The sequence below is a fragment of the Channa argus genome, chromosome 8 (assembly GCF_033026475.1).
Source record: "Channa argus isolate prfri chromosome 8, Channa argus male v1.0, whole genome shotgun sequence".
NCBI lineage: Eukaryota > Metazoa > Chordata > Actinopteri > Anabantiformes > Channidae > Channa > Channa argus.
The window spans coordinates 26,130,001-26,157,105 of NC_090204.1; the positions used below are offsets into that span (position 1 = coordinate 26,130,001).

A 27,105-nucleotide genomic window follows, 5' to 3' on the forward strand; every position below is an offset into this window, starting at 1 on the left:
GTTCAACTCCCGCTCCCCCCGTGTGAATGAGAAGCACCATCTTAAAGTGCTTTGAATAAAAGCTCTATATACGCACACCAATCTTTTTTACAGTCATTTAGTTCTGAAGTTACAAGGCATTGAATTTTAAATGTGTTTATAGTGGAAATGGGATCAAGGATTCCTCTATGTGTTGAGCTTCACCTTGGTAAATGTCAGTAAGAAAGGTCCAAATTATTCCTCAAACTGTAGGTGTAATTATGCCTGTCAGTGCTGCATATAAGCAACTGTGTGGTTTATGTTAGGAAATTTCCGCTTTTATGTTTTTGTAATATTTTATTCACTGAACAATGTTATGAGGTGAAAGAAAATTAGATTATTCATAGGGCATAGATATTTTTGGTTATTCATCAGTGACACAAAGCTCGGATATTTTCATTACCCTAAAATACTAAATGGTGCTGATACTTAATTTAAGACTTGGTGCGATAAAGGGTCCGTATCAGCATAACAAAAAATATTTTTGAATGGGCGGCTGATGGAGAGGTGTGACTGGTTACTAGGGCCCTGAAACAGTTAGGATGCTTCATGGCATTAGATAAAAGAAAAATGAGCCCCAGAACTCATTATTGTTGAAGTCGTGCTGATCTACATTCTCAGCGTCACTCATCCCACGCTTATGCAACTAATCAGCAATTCAAGATTTCATGTTTTGATGATGACTTATACTTTAGGGCATTTTATTGATGCAATTACTGGTCCTGTTTAGATTTATTTATTCATTCATATTTATTTTTTCTGTGTGTTTGCATCGTCAACTTTTTGCCTCCTCAAGTTTGAAAAACCGATTAGTTTTGAATAGTAGTTTATTTGTTGTGTCCATTAATATGTATGTTTGACATTCTTCTAGCCCAGAAAAGTGTTTAAAATTAATGTGTAATATTATCCAATATTCCACTACCCCTACCCCCCCCACACACCCCACCAAGTGTCAGGCTTCAGAGGAGGCATCTCTGCTGATGTCCAGCCCCAGAATGCTGCTCCCTGCATCAGGCACTCTTCCACCTGGTGCTCCCTTGTCTGTCCACCACCAGATCCAGCTCCTCCAGCAGCAGCTCCAGCAGCAACAACAACAGACACAGGTGGCTGTGGCACAAGTAGGTCCCACACTCATACACAAACACACCCTTTTGTTTAATAGGTTAACCCAAAAGAACATATGAAGAGTTATTATATTTAACTGCTAACAAGGATCAAATTTTAACCTTATGGTAATGAAAATGTTCTCTGCTTTCTCACCAACAAGATACACAACCTGTCATAGAGTCAAAAAATTCTGCTTGCTGTCAAAGTAGCAGCCCAAATATTATGTTGTGTTTTTTGTTTTTCTTTGTTTAACAATTTAGTTCAAGATTCCTTTACTTCCTGTAGATAGTGTGAAGGTCATTGCCATAATGAATGGTGTTTTAAAATAAATAGACTTATTGCAAAGTGTAGGCTAGTTACATTTACATTTGGTCATTTAGCAGACATTTTTATCCAAAGCGACTTACAAGAGAGGTATAAGGCAGCAAAAAACTAAGTCAACGAGAAAATATCAAAGGTAATAACAAAACAAACATACAAAACATAACAAAAGTGTTTACATTTCATGAGATGCAAGTGCAAGAAAGAACATAAAGGAATTTTATTTTATTTTTTTAATAGATTTAAGGGCATAGGAAGGTGCAGAAGAGTTCTGTTTTCAGCAGTTTGTTGAATATTGGGAGTGAGTTGGCTGAGCTTGCAGAGTTTGTTAGCTCGTTCCAACATCATGGGATCATTGCGCTGAAGAGTTTTGCTTGGTGTCTTCTGTGCAGTGCTGGGACCACTAGATCTTGTTTGTTGGCACAGTTTAGTTAAGCAGGAGCTGTTAAAGTGATAACGAGAGGGGCGAGAGACAGAGCTTTGAACCTGATGCGAGCAGCTACAGGAAGCCAGTGTAGAGATCTGAAGAGTGGTGTGACATGAGTCTGTGCTGCCCCGTTTTGGATCAACTGCAAGGGTTTGATTGTGGATACAGGTAACTTAGCATGATCACAAATTCATTTTCTTCTCACTTTATATTAAGTAGCAGCAGTCCACTTAAACACAGAAATCTTTTGGGTGTGAATTATAGCATAGAGGTGTAATAGTATTAATTTATTTATTTTTTTATTATTTCCAAAGTCCATATCCAATACTACCAATATCCCCTACGTTGCAACCAATAAGGAAATATGTATAAGATAATGTATCATGAAAATATGCTGAATTGGCTCACTCAGCTTTTTCAGGGTGTCTACACACATATTGAATGCCATTTAATAACTCCACAAACTGTGTAAATATGAAAGATTGCACAACACAAAAAGATTACTTTCCATTTTTACAAATAAACTGATCCATCCATCTTTTATCCATACTACTTATACAGTCTGTGGGGTTGTGGCTGGAGCCTTTTTTCTAAAAAGAAAACTGCCATGGAAATTGAAGTGTGACTGGAATCTGTGACAGAGTGCAAATCACTAGTCTGTAATCCAATGTGCATTTTTTAAAAAATGTCAAGTACCTGCAGTGACAACACTCAGACATACAGTACATTTTTGCTAAGAGACTAAATACTGCTCTTTTCACAACTGCACACAACACCCTCTTTCTGATGCATACTCGCAACACCCCTGACCTGAAAGTGTCAGATACAGTTAAATACTATATCTGATGACTTCCAGAGAAGGACACAGGGGTCCTGATTAGTCGCCTGTTACTGCTGAACTTAGCTGTTCTCTTGTCTTGACCTGAATGAGGCGCCTGCCATGTCTGACAGCTCACATATTCACAGTGAGTGTGCCCAGACATAAATGCCATTAAGTGTATCATAATGAAGCCAGAGGTCACTTCCTACTGGCAGAGACACCGGTATAGTTTTTTATTTATTTATTTTTTTTAATGAGGTAACTGATTTGGCACATAAAAAAACGAGTGTGCATGCCATGGGTTTTTCTGTCTGACCTTGGCTTTTTTGCCATTTAGCAAGGTTTCCTAAGTGGTCCCAACTTGCCTTAGGTGCTGCAGCATTTCACTTTCACACAGTATCTAAATTAGTGTCCGCTGGCTCCTCACTTTGTCTCTCTTAAGGCTCAAATATCTGGTGTGTTTGGACCACGGTGTGCTGCTGTGACTGTTGTTTTCTGACTGTATTTAATAACTATTTGAGTAGTCAAACATCAGAAAAATCTAATTTTCTATTGTTATTAGTCAGAACCACACTGGGGTCAAAGAATTAATATACCACAAAGTATGAACCAGTGGGACACGACACGACATGAAAATCACTGACAGGCAAAGTCAATAAGATACATTGTGGTGTGGGGGTGGGGTACATATAGCAGCAGCTGAACGCTCAGTCCTTTACAGTGATGTGTGGGAAGCAGGAAAAATAGCCAAGCGTGAAGGACGGTAAAGTCTGTGGCTGATGAGGTCAAATGGTTTTTCATCATTCGTTGGGTCGGCGGCTTGATCCCTGCTTTTTGATGCGGATTGGAAGCCCATCTGGTCCATCCCAAAGAAGAGCTGCTGCAGAACATGTGAAAAAATAAAAATATGTTGCTAGTCACGACCGTCAGGTGCCCGAATACAAAATACATAGTTCACACCATTCAGAATAACCACAGGTGAGAGTTAACTTTTCTGAAGCCCTTTATAGTTTACACACACACACACACACCGAGGGATGCAAATGCTATGCAAGGTGCTGACCTGAACCACCAGATCAACTTTGGGTTTAGTGTGTTGCCTAAAGACACTGTAAATATGGAAAAGAGGGGGTAGGGTTTGAACCACTGGCCCCAGGATTGGTTGACCTTTCTAATTACTGAACCAGAGCCAAAAAAATATGTCATAATATATCAGTCATCCACCCACAAATCACACTGTAGAGAAAAAAAACTTGTCCGAAAACGTTTCACATTTCACTGAGTCAACAGCACAGTCATCAAATATTACAGGCTGACAGACAGACAGACTAAGAATACAGTTTATTCAGTAAAATTTACAGCTAGATTCCATGCCAAAAACACTAGAAAAACAAGGTCAATGTCAAGGTCAACAATAACAAGAACTCCTGCACTACTACATGAAATCTAAGTATCTAAAACTACAGGAAATGGAGAGTCGGGATCCAGGAAATGGTCATGATAATGCTGGTGTGGGAGGTGAGTGGACGATAAAACTGCAGCAGGTGGGCTAAAAGCAGATCAGAGCAGATGAGGAGGAGATCAGGTAAACACAAATGGACGAAGAGATGATTGGGACAGAGACAGACAAGGGGGCTTATAGGCTGAAACAGGCGAGAAACAGTTCGGAAGATCACAGAAAGATTAGACAAGACAAAGCAGCAGGGACTGAACAGTTAGATCAGGTTAAGTAGTGAGGACACTGGTTGACAAAATGACTTCAGGATTGGAGTTGGCATTTTACCTGTGATCCAAGCTGTTTGTAATTTTATCTTATTAAGATCAGCTTCACAGTTTACTGATACTTAAGTATTTGTTTGTCAGCGAAATTTATTTTTATTTTTTTTACCAGCACATCAGTTTAAAATAGCAGATTCAGTAAACTGTACAAATCCACCTCCTCAGCTTCTTTCACTTTTTCCTGCTGTCATTGTGGAAGACTGTGCAGCATTGAATTAGATTACCTTTGTCCTTGGAAACATTGGACAAAATGCCAATAAAAGGTTCCTTGTTAAACCAAAGCACAGTAATTTGACTGCGATGTACACAGATGTACCAGGTGCAGCTCTGTATTTCTGCCCAAAAAGACCAATACTATATTCACTGTGACAGACACATCTATAACAAAAATTATCTCATTGATCTGTAGAACATTCTTCATGCAGCCTTGAACAAACTGTAGATGAGCAGTACTGTTCTTTTTGGGGAGTAGCAGCTTCCTTCTTGAAGCTCTGCTTTCTTCACCATTGCTGTTCAGTTTTCCCCTTAAACAGTAGTGGACTCATGAACACGGTTTTCAGCCACTTCAAGTGAGTTCTTTAGTGTCTTAAACATTACCGCGGGGTTCCTTGCGACCTCCTGGACTTTTCTCGCCTTGTTTTGTTGGGATGTAGGTTGCTCGACCACGGACCTTTGAAGGGGAACAGTGCTTTTGAATGTGTACATCATCTGCCTAACGGGGTGCTAACAGATCATGGTTGCAAGTCAAGGTTGCATGAATAATTTTAGCTTCATGCACACTCTGACATAACTAAAGCCCCTTTCAGGCACGCACTGGAATTCTGACATTATCCTGACTTTGTCAGGAGTGGGTGTATGTGTGAACAAAAATGTTTAAGTGAAACGCTGCTGATGTTATCCAGACTATATCCAATGAGTCCAATGTCCATATTACGTGCTTGAAGCACACTGCTCTGTGCCAAACCGTTGGGAGAATTAAAAACCAGTAATTGGGCGTGTTGATGTTTCAATCACTCAACTGCTGTTGTAGTCGATTGATTGAACCTTTTTTTATAAGATGTGTGACTCCGATGTGCTGTGAATACAACACAGTTTACCACAGATTAGGTTTAAATAAAATTGTGCCTCCTGTGCGAGCGGATTTTCACACGTGACAACCCTTCTCTTCAGGCGATCTCCTGCTGTCCAAGGCTGAACTCTCCTAGCAGTGTCCAGAGTACATTAGAGTTTATTTAGACACACTGGGTATCACACATGGTAAATAGCACTTGCATGCTCACTTTTATATATTTAAACAGGACAAAAAGGTTGTGTTTTCACAACAGCTAAAATGACAGTATCATACTGTGTAGGACATTTTTCATCTTAATTGACTTTAAGGGATATTTGTGGTAGCCCATAGGTTTATAACACAAAAAAAGAGATATTTCACAAAACATATTTCAAGTTACAGAACACACAGGGGCAACACTGCTAGCTCCTGATTTTGGTTCTAGCCAGTCAACAGCCAGCAGTTGTTTTCTCTTTTGTTTTTGAGTTTGCTGTTGCTGTTGTGTTTTGCACCTATGAGCCTCTGTCAAACTGAGCTGAGGACAATTTCCATCATGTTTTGAAGTTCATCATGTTGGAAGTTTTTTTTCATCATTTCACACATTTTCATAATTGTTAGAGTATGTATCTGGTGGTCACTAAGTGAGGACTGTTTCTGCATTTTACATAGAAATGGTTTTTGAAGAACTGAGAAGAACTAAAAGATGGAAGAGACTAGGAATAAGAATTACTATTTTCAGAACAGAAACAGGGAAGATGAAAATTGTCTTTGAGTGATGTGCTGTTCTGGGGAACAGTTTTGAACGAAGAAGCAATAAAAGGCAGAGAGATGCCACTACCTAATTAAAGCTTTAAGGCTTCATTTCAGTCAATTGAAGCTCTTTCAATTTCACAATACTCAGATAAGGATAGAAAAGCAGCAGGTTTACTACCAAGGGACCACTGCAGCGAAACATGAGTGGTGCACCTTTTAATTGGCTGAGTTCGGCTTTCACTTATTCTTTCTTTAATTTTAAAAGTGATTATCAATGTCATTGTTTCTAAAATGGTGACTTCTGTTTTATCAGCCAATTGTCATTCTGTGAACCTCTCATTGAGTCCATTCTTTTTTTTTGTTTGTTTTTATATGATCTGCTCATACATTTATTTCAGTGTAGACTACGTAACTAGGTCTATCCTGAAACAGAATACTCATATCCACGATATATGTCTCGCAGTATTTGCAGGTTTCTTTTTTATCAAATCAATTTTAAGTGTATTTTTTCTGAACTGATTACATGATGCTGTTGAAACAGAAACAATTATATATTTTATTAAAGTTATAACATGTTTAATACAAATGGCATTATATTTGTCTTGGTGACAATCTGTTGCAGCCCTCAGAGTGTGGAAATGTTAGAACAGCTTCAAAGGCCTTTATTAAAATCAGATTATTGTGATAATCTGAATGTAACTATTCCAGTTAGCACAGTCGTTTATGGCCCATATACACTTAGTTATATACATGACTATGCATTGTTTAAAGGTAAAAGACAAAAACACACAAACACAAAATTTAATATAAATATAATTAATTTCCCTTTGAGTATGTTTTTCTTTTTATGTACATAAAGTATATTTTGATGCATAATAGATTTTTATTACAGTACAATATATTTAATAGGCCAAAACTGAAATATTGTGGAACCAACTTGACTCATTGGTCATTGTAGTATTGGGTGTTAATTTACCCTCTTTTTCAACTATTTGTACTACTAATTGAAATCTTGCATACCATCTTGGTACAGTGGTGTTACATTGTCACCACTGTGCTTTGATAAACAAAGTAATGTTCCACAAAAATGTTAACCTTATGTGTAGTAAAAAAAAATTTTAATAAAAATAACTGTAGTAGAAGACCCTATCAAAATAAGAGTTCAAACCCCTTCACAGGACAAAAAATTAGAAATTAAGAAAGATTTGAATGTATTAAAAAAAAAAACCAAGAGAAAAATTATAAAACTGATTTTTTGTATCCGTTTTTATCTGCAGGACCAAGCTGTTTTCAAACATACAAAGTATGTTCATTTGCAGAACAAAACTAAATTTAATCTTGTGTTGCTCCTCCACCATAAGACTTTGGGTTCTGTTTGATCAGATATCCAGATGACAAAGCCAAGGTCAGACTTTTTAAAGATAACTTTTTTTTTACTGTTGTTTTTATGTGAAATTATTCAGTGTCTTTTTTTCAAGCTCAGACCAGTGAAATATTCATTATGGACAGCATCAGGACAAATGTGATGCTTGCCTCCAAGGCCTCAGTATAAACCAAGGGAGAGTGGCTGATGTGGTATTAGAGTTGTAAAAAGAGCAGCATGTGTCACAGTCAAGCACCAAGATGTAGTACTGTCAGCTGTAAATTGCATCCCCAAAGGCCTCCCCAAGGAGTCAGTCTTCCACCCAGCCAGAACACAGTCTGAAATCACCTCCATTCGTTGATAAGTGCAAGGATAATGAAAGTAGGTGACTGTCTTTCTCAACACCTGCTTTTTTCTTTCTGGTGACAAAATGTGGGAGAGGATGAGATGGAGGAGGACAGAGTTCCATCTCTTTCTCTGCCTCACTGACTCCTTATCAGAGTGAGGAGGGTGTGATGAGATTTAATACAATAAAGTGCTAAATATGCATCCAAGAGAAAGAAGGCAATAACAGAGGACAAAGAAACACAGATTTAAAAGGAAGACTGTAGATTTTTAATGGTTTTAGAAAAGAGAAGCATAGAGAGGAAAAATATGTTTTACTTTTTAATTATCTTTTTTGCACTAGTGAGTCATCAAACTCAAAGTTTAAAATGTAGAATTTGAAAATATGTCCATTACTGTAAATTGTGCCAGATTATTTTTCTATGATGTCATCTAGTCAGTATTTTTCGAGTTTGAACTATTGCTCATAGAATGGTCTGCACTTATATAGCGCTTTTCTACCTATTGGCACTCAAAGCACTTTACACTCCTTCTTATTCACCCATTCACACTCACACTCATACACCGATGGGGGAGCTGCTATGCAGCTGGCCAACACTCACCAGGAGCAAATAAGTTGGGGTTCAGTGTCTTGCTCAAGGACAGATCGACATGTGACCGGAGGAGCCGGGGATTGAACCAACAACTGTGAGACTGGTGGACAACCGCTCTACCTTCTTGCGCCACAGTCACCCCTAGAACAGAGTGAAATTTATATCCGACAACAAACTAACATTGTGCTAAATTATTGAAACAATAATAGTCTGTTTAATAGTCCGGTTTATGGTTACGGATAAAAAAAAATACTACACAGGACCTCATCTCCCTTTTATAAATTGGTTTTCAGACTCTTTAGAAGTTTGCAGTGTTCCAGAATAGTGAAGTGTCCTTGGCCTATTGTTGAAATACCAATTACAGTTTGTATTCTAGTTTCTCCTCTCCTTTCATATTTTGATGTGTGTCATCACCGACATCAAGACCCAAGACTGCTACCACAGTAACAAGTTCTGTGCCACAACCTCAAGCTGAAATGAAAAAACAGTAGGGGGTCATTACTTGTTTCAATGACTCGTAAACTCCACATGAGGCCCAGTGATTCATGATGCTCTGAAAATATGCTGCTGTACTGCATGAGTGTACAGTATGTCTGCCTCCTTGGACATTTTATGGACACCTATTCAGATGCACTCTAGTATTGATTAAGTTATTTGTATGTACAGAACACAACACAAAATGCTTTATGGTCAGTACATTAAAAAAGCTCCAAAACTCCTCATTGTGAAGCCGCAATTATGGATCGTTACTATTTAAAATTGATGCACACTCCACCTTGGAGGTGTATTATCGGATCAAAGTATGTTTCCTAGGTCTTCGGCCACTACCTCAATGCCAAGTAAACAGTTCACATTCACAAGGACTGATGCTGTTGAAACTCCTGTTAGAACATCATTAGGAAATGGACATAATGCATTGGTTTAATTCTAACCCATTCTTGATTTGAAAAGAATTTCTCCTTTGAAATTGTATAAAGCAATTATGTTCTCAGGATAGGAGGTGGCAGAGAAGGGTGGGAGGTGTGCCCCCAACATTCGATTATGAGAGCTTTGATGTAAAAACAGGGAGTCACTGCAGCAACAAAAGGTGTGTGTGTGTGTGTGTGTGTGTGTGTGTGTGTGTGCGTGTCTGTGTATTTAGATATGTGTGCACTGCTGACTTGTTCCCTGTCTTTATATAAACGATTCAGCGTTGTAATGTGTAAAAGTGTAATAGAAGTTTTTGCTTTTCCATCTTAAATTTAAACCGAGTCTGTGCTTTAATCTTCCAGACCACAGAAGGCTGTGGCATCAAGGTTACATGAGGATCACAGCGGCCACTGGAGAGCTGCTACTCCTGCAATAAATATGTAATTGAAGATTATAAAACCACAGTAATTACAGTGCAAGATCTAGCATGTGTTGTTAAAATCGTGAAATATGCCCATCATGATTTTGAAGAGGCTAAGGTGATTGAAGAATTATATTACCTGTATGGTCAAACCAGCAGCACAGAGATAAAAAATGACTACGTTTACAATCATATGAAATAGTGAAAAGCTTCCACCACCTGGGAAGTGTTTAATATTTTCACTGAGGGGGAGGTAAAGATTGTATTTATTGTCTCCTTTAAGGTTCATGATTAATTATTGACCGTTTTCTGGATAAAAACTGAAATATCTCATAAAATAGTTAAAAATCTGTAAATACATAAAAAACTAAATTCACAAAAAAGGTACACATGTTAAATATAGTGTGCATGTGCCACTGTTTACGGTTCTTCAATATTGTCACTGATTCATTTGCCTCTAACTGGAAAAATGCACAGAAGGTTGTCTTTCTGTTGTTTTCCTCCATGTTGCTTTGATTAATTACCACAGAGTGAAAATAGAGCGTGATTGATCATTAGCTGCCACCCACTGAGCTGAGTCAGCAGATCCTGAAGCATCGCATCTCCTGATCATTGTAGTTACCAGGTGAAGGCCTTAATAAATATCCTGCTTTAAATGAGTCCCATTGTCTTTCGAACTGAATCTATACTTAAGTGTAGCTTCCTTTACTACACACGATTGTAGGTTTCAGGCCAGTTTTTTTTTAATCAACTGTGTCAAATCTAAATCAGCTCACCCCTTTTTTCTGCTTGCCTCTTTACACATCTGTAAAGAATATGTCATCCAGCCCGTTTCACACATGAACTCTGGACATTGCGAGGAGAATTCAGCCTCGGACATTGTCCAGAGTGGACTTTCAGACATGTCGGGAGATCGCCCGATTGAGAAGCGTCCTCAGGTGTGAAAATCGCTGATTTCCGTTCAGGGTATCTGCAGGGTAACATCAGAATTCCAGGTCATGTATGAAAGGGGCTCAGCAGGACACAGTTTTCCCAAAGATGCTGTTTAGTCGGAGCCTCTGGCTTTAAGTGCCTAACATAGAAACTCTATGGGTATTTATTTAGTTTGCTGAAGCATTTTTAACTGATCAGGGGTGCCTATACACAGCAAGCTGTGATGCACTATGTGTTCTGACACCTGCTGATCACTAAATGTTTTCTCCCCGTGTCCTCTAACATAAGTCAGGCTCTAAAGGACCTATCTGTTCTAAGCAACTTTTATTAGTTGAACTTTTTCATATTTTGAGTTAAGCGAACTCTCTAATAGTAATTTGAATCTAAGTAAAGAAAAACTCACTGGTATACAAAAATCGTGGCTGTGAATCCATGTGATGGGGAGTTTAGATGAGTTTAGGAGCAGTGATCTGGTAAAATTGGCCGTATTCTGTTTACTTAGCTGATCCTCTCTTGACACCTCATCTCCTCCTGTGCAGGTCCATCTTCTGAAGGATCAGCTGAGTGCAGAGGCCACGGCTCGGCTGGAGGCTCAGGCTCGAGTCCATCAGCTGCTGCTGCAGAACAAAGACCTGCTGCAGCACATCTCCCTGCTGGTTAAACAGCTCCAGGAACTGGAGACCAAGATGTCTGGAGCAAACTCGAGTGGGCGCGCACACACGCATGCACACACACATGCGCATGCACACACATTGTTTTTTTTTTTGCCGCGCTGGTGGGGTCCACCCTTTCAAGTGGTTCTACACCTCTATAAGAAAATCACATAATTAAAAAAAAAAATCATAATCACAATATCACTTTTAAATAACAGAATTAAAACTTATTTTTCCATGCCCGTTCTTTTGCTGCTTGGGTTATGGTTAGGGTTCAGTATTTGTGAGATCCATTTTCACACACATGCGTATTTCCAGTTTTTATATCTTAGCAAGGAACAAAATCTTTATCTGGAGAAATTAGTTTCTGTTAATGTTTCTTTACCTTATTTTTAAAGCAAATGCAGGGCAGTATCAGGGATTTATATTCTACTTTACATTCTCTCTATTCCACATTTGTTGTTCCTCTACACCAACCATTTCACATTTTGCCATTTGAAGTTAAAGAAAGATCACCGTAATGTAAACAAAGCAATAATTCTTTAACCTTGATCTCAGCTAAATTACGAAACCATGCAGTTTATTTCCAATTCAAGGATTTTCCCTTTTATTTCTGTGGTTAGCTAATGTTTTACACAAAACAATATAGAAATAATACTCTCTACAAAAGGATTTGTGCTTAAGGACCACATATTAATGCCGTTGGATGCAAAGGTTTGCCTCCACCTTATTTTGAAATAGCAAAAAGTTTTTAAAAAATGTAAACAGTGTAATTTTTAATGCAAAATTAGCTAGTACAAATGTTGGGAGGAATTCTGTGATACACTAACAGGATGTATAGAACAAAGGACCAGCCTTGTGTTTCTACCCCAATTCATTGAAGCTCTTCTACTGTACTTTTTTTCTCATCGTAATCTTCAATTTTTGATTAAAGTATTTAACTGCTTTCTAGTCTCGGTTTCCCAGAGCTAGAGGTTGTGCAGCAATGCAACGTTCACAGTCCAACTTACTCGAACTTGGTTCATCACTATAAGTTTTCTTAAATGGTTTTCTACTGCAGCACATTTTTCTAGTGTTCAGCTTCTTTTCAATACAGTTTGATTACCGAAGTGTGCATAAAAAGAACACATTATATTGTAGGTTTAAGAACTTTAAATCTTAACCTGAATGGAAACACAACTGGATTGATCTCATATTCACTGCAATACTGAATTGGTTTAAAAGCAATAAAGGACTCTTCCACAGTCAGCCATTCTGTTTGGGGAAAGACAACGTTAAACCCAAACTGTATACCTACAGACCTCTTAATGTGAACATTATAACACCTACACACAGAAACCATGTATGTGTTTCCCTCTCCCTCTCCCTCTTCATCACCATTTCTCCCTCTATCACCTATTCATCACTTTTTCTCCTTCTTTCCTCCTCTATCACCATCTGTATGACACTGTCAGGGCTGAACTATATCTTACTGATATTATTTTTTACTCGGAATATTATGTTCAGGTCAGCAAGCAAATATCCATTTTTTACTCCCCAAGTTAACTGATTGTGCACCCTTCAAACCTTCCATAGTTAATGCAAATGTTATCTAGAGATTTAAAGTTCATATACTTCACTTAGTGCCTGACACCAAATTGGTTACAAACAAGACCAAAATGTATTCCCAGTTTTATGTCTCCAAACTAAGAACTGAAACGCCACAAAGATAAACAAACTACAGTAGGGTTGGTGGTGAAAATGCATGTTATGTAAACATGCAGATTACAAGTGGAGAAGACTTAAATGATTGATTTTCAGGAATATTCGTTCAACCTCAATTCAATGAACCTTTTATCGGCCAAGCAGTGAACTAAACATAACCCTCCTTTATGGCATCTCCACCTTTTCCCATTTGTAGCCAAACCACATTCCATACTGTAAAATGCTTTAAAATATGCTGTGAAATGGACATTGTCCAAAGTGGACGCATTGGGACTTTTATCTAAAAACATTATTAACAACTCCTGTCACATTTAGGTGTATCGTTATGCCGTGCGTTCCATGCAGCCAGCATACACAATGCCAGGGCCCTAAAGCTTACAAACAATGTTATCTGATCATAAGTCATGCCAGTAGCTACACCAGTGTTTTATAAGTCAGTGCATGTCATTGGGCTTTAAAAACATACATTTCTACTTATATATTATTTTGACACAAGTGTGTCCATTATACAGCTTTCCTGACCTTGTGTGAAATGAGGTGCATTTTAAAATGTCCAATATATCGAAGTGGCAATGAGAAAATATTTTTCTCCCTGAATATTTGAAATGATGGCTGATAAGATAAAAGTTTCTCTGTGGGTGACAACTGGAGGGCCTCCTGGCTGTGATGGAACTAAGAAGATTGTCTGAATCTGAATCTGAAAGTGTGTAGTGTGTATATATATAAGTGTGTGTAATTATTTAGTTGTTTTTATTTTATTTATGTATTTTTTTTCACATTGTTCGTCCTCTCCAGTGGGATCCCAGGACAGTTTGTTGGAGATCACCTTCCGGTCTACAGTACCTCCAGTGATCTGTGACCCCTCGACACCAAAACCTGAGGTGTCAGCCCTCAACCTGCGAACACTGGGCACCATCAACAGGACCAGCAATGCTTTCTCATCTTCCAATGGGACTCTGGGAAGTCCCCTAGGTAGGGCCCACTGTCTACTCAAACTTGAGTGTTTCCATTTTTTCACAGGGCCTCCGCCTCCTCAGCTCCCCTCACCTCCCCAACACCTTAAGACTAACAGGCTAGAGCTCAAAAGTCCAGAGGTCACTGAGGGCACAACACAGTTGTCGTTCTGTGAAGTTAAGTCTCTGGGATGCCTGGACTTTGCCAGGTTTCGTGAGTCAGGCATTGCCTCAGAATACGAGTCGAACACTGACGACAGCGATGACAAGGAGGACGGGGATGAGTTGGAGGATGAGGAGATGGAGATATTTAGCTGGGGGACGGACGCGGAGACTCTGAGGCTGCTGAATGTTCTCAACAGACAGGGAACACCTGACTGTCTGGGAGATGAAATAGCTGTGTGACACAATGACCTGTACTCTGAGGAGTCCTACTGCTGAGATCAGACCTTTACCTGTCTTTGTCTTTTCACTTCAAACTACTCTGTAGGAATAACATGTAGCAGACTTTGCCACACATGCGCAATTAAATACACAACGCTTACACCAGTGTCTCATTTTCCCAACATGCCATTTAATATTGGACATTAACACTAAAGTGCATTCAGCTAGAACACAAAGCAAATTTTACAAAATTTAAACCACGTTCAGCTTTTACTGCAACATAACTAACAGGCAGGGCACTGTGTGAGCCAGTCAATCATAAAGTAGCACTACAGTAGGTAAAAGCATGTGGCACAATGCTCCTGTCTGCAAGCATTAGCCATCATGCAGTTTAAATGCATTATGTAACTCTAACTGCAATTTGTGACCAACTCACCAGTGCCTGAAACAGCACCCTGCAGCACAATCCTTTTCTTAAACTGGACTCAAAAATGTCTAAATAAAAAGTGACAAAGGAATCAACTTGTATAGCCTGCTTTGGGACTGCAGTATTATAGTACATATCATAAATTACTCAAGTATTCACAAAATTAGCTCACTGCAGAGAACAGTATTGAACAGCAGCTGTTCAAATGCAAACAAAATAAAAGACAAGTGGGTGTAAACTACCTTTTCATTAAAGTTGGTTAAAAAATATTGAGTTTGCATTATCAGTATCCTTACTTTAGCAAATTATTGAATGTTTTCATTATTTTCTACTACATCCTGAAGTCCTGTATCAGGCTGAAATGGAAGTTCTACATTTTAATTTAACCCATTTTAAGCCAAAGTACCCTGAAGCTGTAGGAACCCACAAACATAGAGACAGCAAGAGCCCCAATTATGAATAACAACCATAGTCCTGATGTGACTCGTTCTGTTTATTTAAATATAGCATTTGTTGCTGATATTAGATTTGCATTTTATCTGAATGCACTTTAATGTCTAAACTAGATCCATATTCTTGCACACACTCAAAATTTCTTGTCTTTATGTCTTTTGTATTGTTTTTATCTTGAGATTCAATGTCGATATTAACACACATTACAAGATCCCTGCACAACTCTTTGTGCTGGATTTCACAATCCCCTGATTGTTTTCGTTCCTTTAAAGGTAGTACAGGAGTTTTCCTATGTACATGTACCCCATGCGGGATTGACTTTTTAAACACCAAAAGCTCAAATTCTGAAATTCTCTGGTTATAAATGTACATCAACAGGATCTCCTTTAGATTAGCTTAGGCTGAAGTTTTCAATATGTCATGGTTGGGCATATCGGTCAGTCATCCTGACAGGAACAAGACAAAAGGCTTTGGGAATGGACAGACTAATGAGTTCTTGTCCTTGCTGGAGTGAAAAGTGACTCTCACAATGAGAAAATATTGACTTTGTAACTGTGTTCACTTAGGGATTGGGAAAGTAATTTTTTTGCTCTGTTCATAAATAATCTGACTATTTTCGACAAAAACCTGCATCTGTGCAAAATGTGTTTTCTACTTTACCCAGCAACGTTGAAGTGCTCCGTCCTTGACTTCTGCCGGCAGTCCTCTTTTTGTCTCCTTGCAGCCCGTTGACTTGCTTTTCACCGCATGTTTGCACTCTTCTCACTAGTCCACACATTGCCCTAGCCTTTTAATTCATGTAAATCCGGGATTAGTCGGACCTTGAGGAACACTGTTTATTTTTCTTTTATTCATCATGTAAACAAAACCACTTCCCTCGTGCCAGAACAGCGACTCAAAGCCAAAAGTTGTCTCATTTGTTTAAACCCAGCTTTGTGTATGGCCTCCGGGCACAATGCAGTATTAAAGTATAAATTTTTTTTCATTCTGCATTCTGTAGCCCCAGTCTATCAGAGCAGCAGTGCTGTCAAATCGATCAGTTTTCGATGCTGCTGAGATTCAAACAGGAGTCAGGCCAATTCCTAATGTGTTCTCTTTCTTTTATAAATAGCTTTAGAATGATAGCATCAAATCAATTTGGAGCCCCATAAACTAATTCCCTGTTACACGCACACTTTCTGGAGGTGTTTGTGTGAGAGGATAATAGAGATTCTATCTGAAATGTTATTTCTCCAGTGTTTGGGGACATTTGTACCAAGCCAGTGTTGCATGACATACTAACTAGTTTGTGCTCTACACAAGAATAAGTTCTTGCTTTTCCAGTTGGAGGTAAGTTCAAACATAGGGAACATATAGAAAACGAAGAAAAGAAATTGTCTGAGACAATTATGTGAGTCAAACATGTTTTAAGATATGTGTGGGCCTCGTTCTTTGTACTTAGCTGAACAGATCCAGGATGAGATATGTAATTGTGAATGTTCTAATCCTGGATAAGTTTATCTCACTGTGTTAATTGTTTAAACCGACTTGAGAGGTGGATTAGAAAGGCTGTGTTCAATCATCTGATATAACTGGACCACATATCTGGACATACCATGATCAGCAGGTTTACCATTGGCTACGTACTAATGACCAAAGAGAGATTTTCTTCAAACCCAGCAATACGAGAGGAATTTCAAAATGGATTTAAGGAAACTCCGCAAAAGCCACACACAAAAAAAGGAAAGACAGAGGCAAAACAGTGGTTGACAAACACTTTTCTTAAGTGGCAATTTACAGTGAGTCACCTACTGCCTGTCAGTGCATTTATATGGACTTAAGTAACCAGGTTACAGTCGACTTTCTCTGCAAAACGGATTTCTTAAATGTCATGTAAAGACATTTACAGAGAGGGTTTCTGAAATCAGGGAAACATGATTTCCCCAGGTAGATTTTTCAGAGAATGGTAATTTCTTTCCATTATACAAGTAACCAGTTTCCCAATGTACTTTCTCCAACAGAGCATGTTTGTAACAAATGAGAACCAGCAGCTGAATGAAGAAAAGGAGATTTGATACGGGGCCTCATTTTTAAAACAAGTCTGTCACGCATGTCTGTCTGTTCATCAGTCTCTCTATCACTCACATTCACATGAATGTAATACCTCTGGAACACTATGTGGAAATTTCTTTAAAATTGACCCAAGCATCCACTTGCACTCAGGACTGATTACGTTTTTGCTTAAAGGTTAAGATCACTGAGTGCTCATGTCCATCGCATCTATGTGAATGTGAAATCAATTGAATACAACGGGGCGATTTCCACAAATATGGCACAATCATCCGCTTAGACTCAAAGTGACCAGTTAGATTTTGTTGGTCCAAGCTCAACGCCAGTCAGTGTGACCTCATGTCAGTCCTATTCTTTTGAATATCCAATTATTATTATTATTATAATTACAACCCCAATTCAAGAAAGTTGTGACGATGTGTAAAACATAAAAAAAAAAACAGAATCCAGTGATTATTGATGATCCAATTATTTGCAAATCTCATCAACCCATATATTATTCACATTAAAACATAAACAACTTATCAGATGTTGAAAGGGGCAAGGACAAAGGCCAAAACGGGATGCATGTGATATTTGGGCCCTCAGGCAGCACTGCATTAAAAACAGGCCTGATCTCTACTGCACATCACTGCATGGGCTCAGGAACACTTCCAGAAATCACTGTCTCTGAACACAGTTTGCCGTGCAATCCACAAATGTAAGTTAAAGCTGTATCATGCAAAGAAGAAGCCATATGTGAAAATAGTTTAGAAACACCACTTCGTTCTCTTAAAAATGGTCTGAGGCAAAATGGACAACTGTTCTGTCGTCAGATGAATCAAAATTTGAAATTCTTTTTGGAAACCATGGACGCCGTGTCGTGCTGAAAAAAGAGGAGAGGGACCTTCCAGCTTGTTATCAGCAGACAGTTCAAAAGCCTGCATCTCTGATGGTATCCAGGTGCATTAGTGCCTATGCTGTGGGCAGGTTACACATCAGGAAAAGCACCTTCAATGATGTAAAGTACATAGAGGTTTTAGAGCCACATATGCTCCATCCAGAAAATGTTTATTTAAGGGAAGGCCTTGCATATTTCAGCAAGACAATGCTAAACCACATACTGCATCTATCACAACAGCATGGCTTCACAGGAGAAGAGTTCAGATGTGCAACTGACCTGCCTGCATTTGGTGCATCATAAAACAAAAAGTCCAGCAAGAGAGGCCCAGGACTGCTGAGCAGCTAGAATCCTGCATCAGAAACGAATGGAAAAACATTCCTTTTATAAAACTCCAGCAACTAGTGACTTTACTTCCCAGACATTTAAAGACAGTTGTTAAAAGAGGAGGGGATGATACACAATGGTAAACATCGCCTAATATTTTCCTTGAAACGGTAAAATGGCTGTTTCCACATAGTTTATTTTCTATTGTGAATAAAATGAGTTTTGAGATTTGCAAATAATTGCATTGATTTTATTGACATTTTACATTTTTTATCATATTAAATGGAGAATTATTTTTGTAGACTTGGGAAAGTAAAAAAAGGAATTATAATGTGGCCTTTGACTGAAATTTTCCTCCTTAATGACAATAAATGTTAGGTGTTTACATAAACATGCTAATTTGTAATTTGTAAACCTTCAGTATTCCATTGAAGGTGTTTGGAGCATGGTGTCATTGTCGTTTGTACCTGCAGTTTTTTATTCTAAAACTTTTCTACTTTCCCACTGTGCTCTGGATGCTTTGGTCTTTTTTAACCTCTGGGGTAAATAGTCTCTGTTCTTCTCTCTTTTCTGTTTCTCTTTCATATCATCTATATTTACTTCCCATGGGCTTAATCCTAACCTCATTCTTCTGTCTTCTCTTGAACCCTTTTCTTCTTCCAAACATTGCAAAATGCCCTGCATTTCTAAACTTTTACTTGTTGCTGATTTATCTATAAATAATTCATGTTGCGTGGTTGCAAAGATGAGAACGGCCCTCAGCCTTTAACCTTGACACATTCTGGAAATTTAATTCCCATGTGACCTGTGTTGGAGAAAGAAGATTTAGGAGCTGCTTTTCAGAATATGTTGATTGTTAGTAAGTAAATGATCAAAAGGGGAATTGAGAGCAGCAACTGGATGTCATAATGATAAACTAGATTTCCTTGTCTAAAAGTCGGCAGATGTCCATATTGAAACCAAAAGTGTCTTCAGGCAGCCAGGCAAAATCCATTTATCCCTTCATACAATCCCACTCGTGATGCAGATGTCTGTCCCCATTGGGAAGTACAAACCTGATTCCAAAAAAGTTGGCACACTGTACAAATTGTGAATAAAAAAGGAATGCAATAATTTACAAATCTCATAAACTTGTATTTTATTCAGAATATTTTTTTTTTCAGAATACATTTTTCTCCTTTCTGATATTGCTCCACTATTTTTCGCCGCAGCATTGGGGGAATTGTTGATCCTCTGCCCATCTTGACTTCTGAGAGACACTGCCACTCTGAGAGGCTCTTTTTATAGGTGCAAATTGGTCCTCCAGCTGTTCCTTATATGCACATTTAACTTTTCTGGCCTCTTATTTCTACCTGTCCCAACTTTTTTGGAATGCGTAGCTCTCGTGAAATCCAAAATGAGCCAATATTTGGCAAGGCATTTCAAAATTTCTCACTTTCAACATTTGATATGTTATCTATATTCTATTGTGAATAAAATATAAGGTTTTTTTCACAATTTGTACGATGTGCTAACTTTTTTGAAGTCCGGTTTGTAGAATCTTGGGTTCTAAACCATCCTATGTGTGGCTTATTTGTGGTCCTATTTGCAAACTTGGTTTTCACAACCTCAAACGCAACCTCAAAAAGGTTTCTTGTTTGAAATCATCCTGTTACTAAAGCCTGTTTGCACACTGCACCGTTCGATAAATTGCACTACAAAGCAACTTGCCTTTTTTTCTCTGAAAGAGACTGGTCAAATTTGACGATCATATATTTGGAAACATCAAATCTGACTCTAGATGTTATATCCTTTGTCGTGCCATGGGGATTAGCACATCCTAGCTTCTTATTCTTTGATAAATGGCATGATATAATGTAAACAGCTGATGTGTTTGTCTTCAGCCTTTCATTTGACTAGAAGTGCTTTGCATTGTGTTACTTGTTAATGTGAAACCATTATAGTTGAATTGCATTAAGTGTTGTGTTAGACTGCGCCTAAAACGATTGTAAGTCTTGAGTCTAGTCTGATCTCAAATCTTTGTCTTTATCCCACTCACTGTGGCTTTCTCCCTCCTCTCTGCAATAATTATTTGTCCAATGGGTCTTGTCATTGGTATCTGAATGCTACACTGCCAAAAAGTCTGACCAAGCAGAGCAGCATTTGTTGACTTCTATGAATTTCCCTGTCCTCGACATGTGTTCTTTGAAACTCGCGGTTAACTACTGGGGCAACAAAGGAGCAGTGCAGATCGATAAACTGCTGTACAGACACGGTGTGTCACCTGCAGGGACACAAACACATATTTACACATAGACACACAGACCACAAATATGGGAGAAAAATAGTAGCTAAATTATTTTTACGTGTACAGGGATTTGTGCGAGCGTACTTAGGCTTGTGTACCTTTACCTGTCTTTGAGTTGGCCGTGGCGTTTTGCTCTTTTTGCTCTTGACTGAAATGCAAATCCGAGCACAGACACACAAGCCTGACTATGCACACACAAATCCCTGTACATACACACAGATTGAGAGACACAAGTCTAAGTACACATGAACGAATCCCTGTACACGTACAAATAATTTTGCTACTATTCTACTCCCATACAGACACCTGTGTACTCTGGATCTCCAACATACAGTAATTCTACTGAGTTAAGAGTGCTGTACTGGATAGGCAGATTGGATTTGAATTTAATATTATATTTAAGCACACTGGCAATGAAAATCAAGATTATAATGTGTTTCATTGCAGAAGTGCAGAATTAGAAAAGCCTCCAGAACAGGCAGAAAATAAAATTGGCTGCAGTACAGGTCTGGCTCAGCATCCCAACATACCAATGGAAATATTTACCACTGGGTGGCTGTCGCTCAGTTGGAAAAAGCAGTTGTCCACATAACACAGGGTCAGTGGTTCAATCCCTGGCCCTGGCTATACCCCTAAAAAGCCCATTCCCCTTCCCCGCTCTGCAGTGCCGGCCCAACTGCATGTTGGTCAGTTGGTAAAGGCAGTTGTCCACGGACCACAGGGTCAGTGGTTCGATCCCCGGCCCTGGCTATATGTTGAAGTGTCTCTGGGCAAGACACTAAACCCCATTCCCCTCTCCAGGTGTGCAGTTCTGGTCCAAGCCCGGTAGAAATTGGGGAGGGTTGAGTCAGGAAGGGCATCCGGCGTAAAAACTGTGCCAAATCCACATGCGGACAATGATCCGCTGTGGCGACCCTGAACTCACGGGATAAGCCGAAAGGACCAAAAAAAAAAAAAGTGTGCAACAAATTATCATCAGTGCCCAATTCACCTGGTCAAAAGTCAGTGTACATCTTCGTCGTTGACTGTGACCAAATCCTGTTGATCATAATAAATAAATGTTTTTGTTCCAGATCCTGGCACATTTATGAACACAAAAGATCCGGAGAGTGTTAAATAAGTGCTCCCTGTGCTTGTTAGAGGCTTGTTTGTTAATTTCAAGTGGTGCTGACAGAGATATGAGGAGTTTGTGGGTTACATAGAAACACTCACAACAGACCACCACACTGCAGAAATGAATGACCACATCTGTACCTGAGGAACAGAGGGAATAAAAGCCAAGCAATTAATCCTCTAACCCTCTGCAATAATGGTCAGGACTCCACCAATCAGCCGAGATTTACACTGCTCATTAGACTGTTCTGACAGTAATACCGGCTTATAAAATATGGTCGCTTATAAAGCACTTTTATCCAAGCGCTTTACAATGCTGATTCCCTTTCACCCATTCACCTGCACACTCACACACTGATGGCGGTGGCTGCCATGCAAGGTGCTCACCTGACCCACCGGGAGCAACTTGGGGTTCAGTGTCTTGCCCAAGGACACTTCGACATGTAGCAAGGAGCAGGGATCTAACAACTGACCCTATGGTCAATGGACAACTGCCTTTACCAACGGAGCTACAGCCACCCCTTGGCTTATATTTGTCTACACGTGTTTTTTTGTAGTTGTCTGTATGAACACTAGTGTTTGGATCTCCACACATCAGTTAAATGTGTGGTGTTTCAGTGCACTTTAGATACAGATAAGTGGTTTAGCAGTCAACAGAAAAGCCAGTATTTCTGTCATCAAACAAAAGTGAGAAGCATTTGCTGGTTCCAGCTACTCAGTATTTATTCAATCAGACATTTAAATTGAGTATCTTTTGGGTTTTGGACTGTTTGCCTGAGAAATCAAACACTGTTGCCTTGGAAAATACAGGTGTCATCTTTTGAACTAAATGATTAATAGGTTAGACAAAAAAGAATTACAGAATGATGAATCTCTAACGAAAATAATTCTCCTTTCAGTAGGCAGGTATAAGTCTTAGCTGTCAACTGCAATTAAGTGTTGCCCCCTGAAGCAGTATACCCACACTCCCTGACTGCCCTTTTCCACTGGTAATTGGATTTTAACTGGCAACCTTCTATTCATATCTCTATCCTCCTGGCTGCCACTGATTAGTCTTCCTGGTGGAGGCCTTTTTCTCTGCACTTACACATTTGGGCACAGCAGGCACATGAGCAAATTATTGCTTGTGTTCCAGGTGGACATCTGGATGTGTTGGTAGTTTGTTTTGTGACGAAAAGATAGAGGCCATGTTGAGGTACACAATCTGGAACATGTTGAACTCCAGGTTTGTGAGGGTTAAAAGAGCAAAAGTGATGAAAAGCAGTGCAGCTAAAGGCCTGTCTCATCTGTCAGTCTGGCGCATTTCTTCCTCTTTTCAGCGGTTTCCTTTATGTAGCTTCATATGTACACTGACAAAAGTATCACACATACACACATGCTGATTTTAAAACAAAGGCGAAAGTCTGCATCAATCTCAAAGAGAAAAAATCCCACCCAGGAGATGAAGGGACAAGAAAAAAGACACCTTTGATCACTGTTAGCTTTTAGTAATAATGAAACATCCTTACTGTTTGATGTTTCATATTGAGACTCACAATAAGACACCCCTTTGTTGCTTGTCCTGTAAAGAACAAACTTAGATTTTACAAAAACGAGGTGGTTTCACTTTTGAAGCCCTACATTGCGGTTTATCAAAAATCCGTGGACCCCTGTACCTGTTTTATTTGTTCTCAAACCAAATCCCAAAGCCAGATCTTAACACAGCACCAAACAATGACGCTGTAGACACTAGTCTGTTTCTTACTACAATTTCTGTTTCAACATGACAATGGCATGTTAGTGTGCCAAACCTTATCATTTACTATCGGTGGTCACACTCCCCAGTGTTCTAGCTCCTGAAAGGGTTCCAGTTCCTGCAGCCAGGTTCAGAATAGTGATGGAAATCCCACATTAATACCCATGATGTCGGATTGAGATGTTTATGAACCACATATAGATGTGTCGTTTGCTGGGAACAGAACTTTGGTCAAGTAATAATATTTACCTGACATGATAAAAAATACAGGAGTAGCAACATGCTTTCACTTTTCACTGAATTTTTTTACAAGGAGTCACAAAGCCCAAGGGCAAAAAACACACAGACAGACACAAAGAGAACCCAAGAGGGAGAATGGCAGAAAGGAACCATACGCCTGGAACCAATTATTCTCCCGCAGCTTCGTTTCCTTTGCTGCTTCGTTCATAGCAACTGAACTCACATTTGTCTCTTCCCCAATCTCCGGGGAAGTGTGGGGTCAGACAGACAGCAATGTGCCAAATGGCTGAATGAATTATTGATCTGCTAACTTTGATATTGAAGGGCTGGAGGCAGACAAACATGTTTAGTCTGATCTTGTTTTTCCATCACTTATTTCTCTGCTCGCTTGATCCTGTGTTTGTCAGACCTGGAAAACAGCTTCAATGTACATAAACAGTGTATTTGATATTTTATAATTTAATTGAAAGTGTATTGAGGACAGTTTACTTCAGTACTACAGTAACCAGAGGTTTCACTCTAATATCACACTGTCTAAAAGGTCCACCTCTTGATATTCTAGCAATGTTGTACTGTAGGTCTGTTATAATATTTTTGCTAAAGTTAATTATTCTTGTCAGTGTCCGATTAGGTATAGTGACTTCTCCAGATTGTTTAGGACCAACTGCAATGATGTTAAATGGGTACGAATGACATTATCGTCATGGTGCAGTAGGAGCAAGGATCATGCTTTCTTAGCCAAGAAGAACTCACATTTGCTCCCTTTCAATAGAGCATGACATGCTGTGGCTGCATTGCAGTGTGGTTTCTTTCGGCCACCTTTAATTGAGAAGCTGGAGCTGCATCTCAATATGTTTGAAAAGGTTTTTCTCCCCATGCTTCATTCTTTTTTAAATCTAGTGAAGATAATATCAGTAAAGGTGATATTTACATCATCTTGTCCGATCCTGCTTTTGTGTACTTGTATTTGTCCCCATAAACCTTCTCCAATACTGCACCCAATACCACATTACCTCTGCAGATTGGTGGAGGTGGAAAAATATATGTGGTTTAGAGCTATTTTAAGATAATTGTGCTTTGCTTTTCTGCCTATTGTTCTATTAAACAAGGAAACATGTAAAATGCATTCATTATATTATTGGTGTCTGAGAAAAACAACTTTTTTGGGGGACAAAACCTGTGCATCCCTTTAACATAAACATTAAGCCTAAATTTAAAGGACCTTTTTTTTTTTTACTTCATTATATTTAGCACCAAATTTCCCATAACTAAATACTAATAAAATTAAATTTTTTTGTGGGCAAAGATGTGTCTGTCAGCTGTGAGCCTGTCAGTGCCATAAAGATGATTTCAAGGCAAGAGAGCGAGATGTGCTGCAGTAATTGTTCTATTGAACAGTGTAGACAGGTCAGCTTACCCCATCACTATTTTACACCCCATTTACAAAAGTGTAATCATCTTTGTATTTACTGGAGATTATGTGGGATTATTCATCACATCATTTCAGTTCTACGGCAGAGCTTGATTAGCATTCGTTGTGTTGGAGATTTGTAGTTTAGTGGTGTGCTATGTGTGTGCTAGTTTGCTAATAAAATAATCTGTAAAGGAAAATCAAAGGAATACTGTGCGAAGAGGTACCCCATGTGATGGGGGATGAGGCAGAAGGAAAAAAGCTTTAATGTGACTTCTGTTTCCCCCTGTCACTACCACAGAGATGGTGATTGATGTTTTGGGGTGTGGAAGCACCCACAATTCCCAGGGTCAATCTTGCTTGAGTCTCCTTAACTCAAGTGCTTCCCTGGTAAGAATTGACCGGTTATGACTTTCATTCCTTTGTGTGTCTTTTATTTGAGAACACCTCTGTGTTATATAACACAGAGGTTAACTGCGTAAACACTCTGTCTTTTAGACTCTTCAATTTTACCTCTGGTTAATATCACTCAGGCAAGCGCACATTTAAGTGCTATTCCATCCGTAGTTTCCCTTCCTGAATTTTAAAATCACTTCTAAAATTCTGCTTTGTTGTCTACCAACCAGTGTATTGAGGGAGGAAACAGTTATTCAGTCTTGGGCTCTCGGCATCCCTACACTATGTGCCCCCTCTTGGGGTTTATAATCTTGACCTCTTCTTCTGTCTGAGGTTGTAAAATTTGAAAGGTTCTTACCTGAGAAGAGATGAGCCCAAGGCAGTGGAGTCTTTCAAAGGTTTATTGAAGAATATCAGCAATCAAAAAAATATCAGTCAACAGTGCAGTCTTCAGAAGGGTTGTTCTCTAATTTTCAGTCCTGAACAAAAAACTAAGAAAGCAATAAAGGAAACCCCAACTCTAAGTCTCTACTCCTACGCCTACTACTGGCTTCTCATACAGCTTTTGATATACTGTCCATCCTGTTTTTTTAATCTTTCACCCACTCATGTGTTTTTTGTACAGTAAATATGTCATTGATATGCTTTTACATTTGTGCATCTAAGTTTCTACTCACATGGTTTTCTGTCTCTCACCTTGCAGCTATCCACAGGCAGTGGGTAAGGCTTTGCTGGCCCTTCTGCAGAGGCTTTGTTTACTAAAGCGTATCTTCCGCTTTCCATTGCAGTCTATAATGTTTATTTGAGCAAGCTATGCACATCAGGTGTGACTGATTGATGGATTTATTAGCCGGTTTATTTCGGTTCACATTAGATCAGGTCCACTTGAGTGCATGCAGTCTTTCAATCATTGTTCATACAAAAGAGCATAAACATTTTTCCATCCCTTCAACAGGGGAATGAGATTCAAAGTTTGCATTGAGTTCAGAGTTTACTGCTGGTTCCTCCTGACACAGCAGTGAACAGGAGAGAAAGCTAATTTGGCTAATTAGATTAGACTGAAATGCTGTGGGGGAAATTAAGCTGAGAATCGGTCGGAGATAAGATGGAAACAGAAAACACCAAAGATAATTATTAAAGGTATTTTTTGGAATTGACAACCAAGCCTCAAATATCCTAAATGTTTCATCCTAAAAATGAAAAATGATCCTAAAGTCACTGATGGTTAAAACTTGTCAGGTTTTTATACAATA

General features: G+C 38.9%; 1 protein-coding gene across 6 annotated transcripts in view; it reads left to right on the forward strand.

Annotated features, from left to right (window-relative positions):
* Nucleotides 1-27,105, forward strand: part of LOC137131342 (carboxyl-terminal PDZ ligand of neuronal nitric oxide synthase protein-like) — a 142,970-nt gene that overhangs the window by 105,652 nt on the left and 10,213 nt on the right. For all 6 annotated transcript variants that reach the window (XM_067512460.1, XM_067512455.1, XM_067512458.1 and 3 more), the window contains 3 exons: nucleotides 969-1,136; nucleotides 11,380-11,545; nucleotides 13,993-14,169. In XM_067512460.1, coding sequence (XP_067368561.1) covers nucleotides 969-1,136; nucleotides 11,380-11,545; nucleotides 13,993-14,169 — 511 coding nt within the window. The remainder of the gene's footprint in view (nucleotides 1-968; nucleotides 1,137-11,379; nucleotides 11,546-13,992; nucleotides 14,170-27,105) is intronic.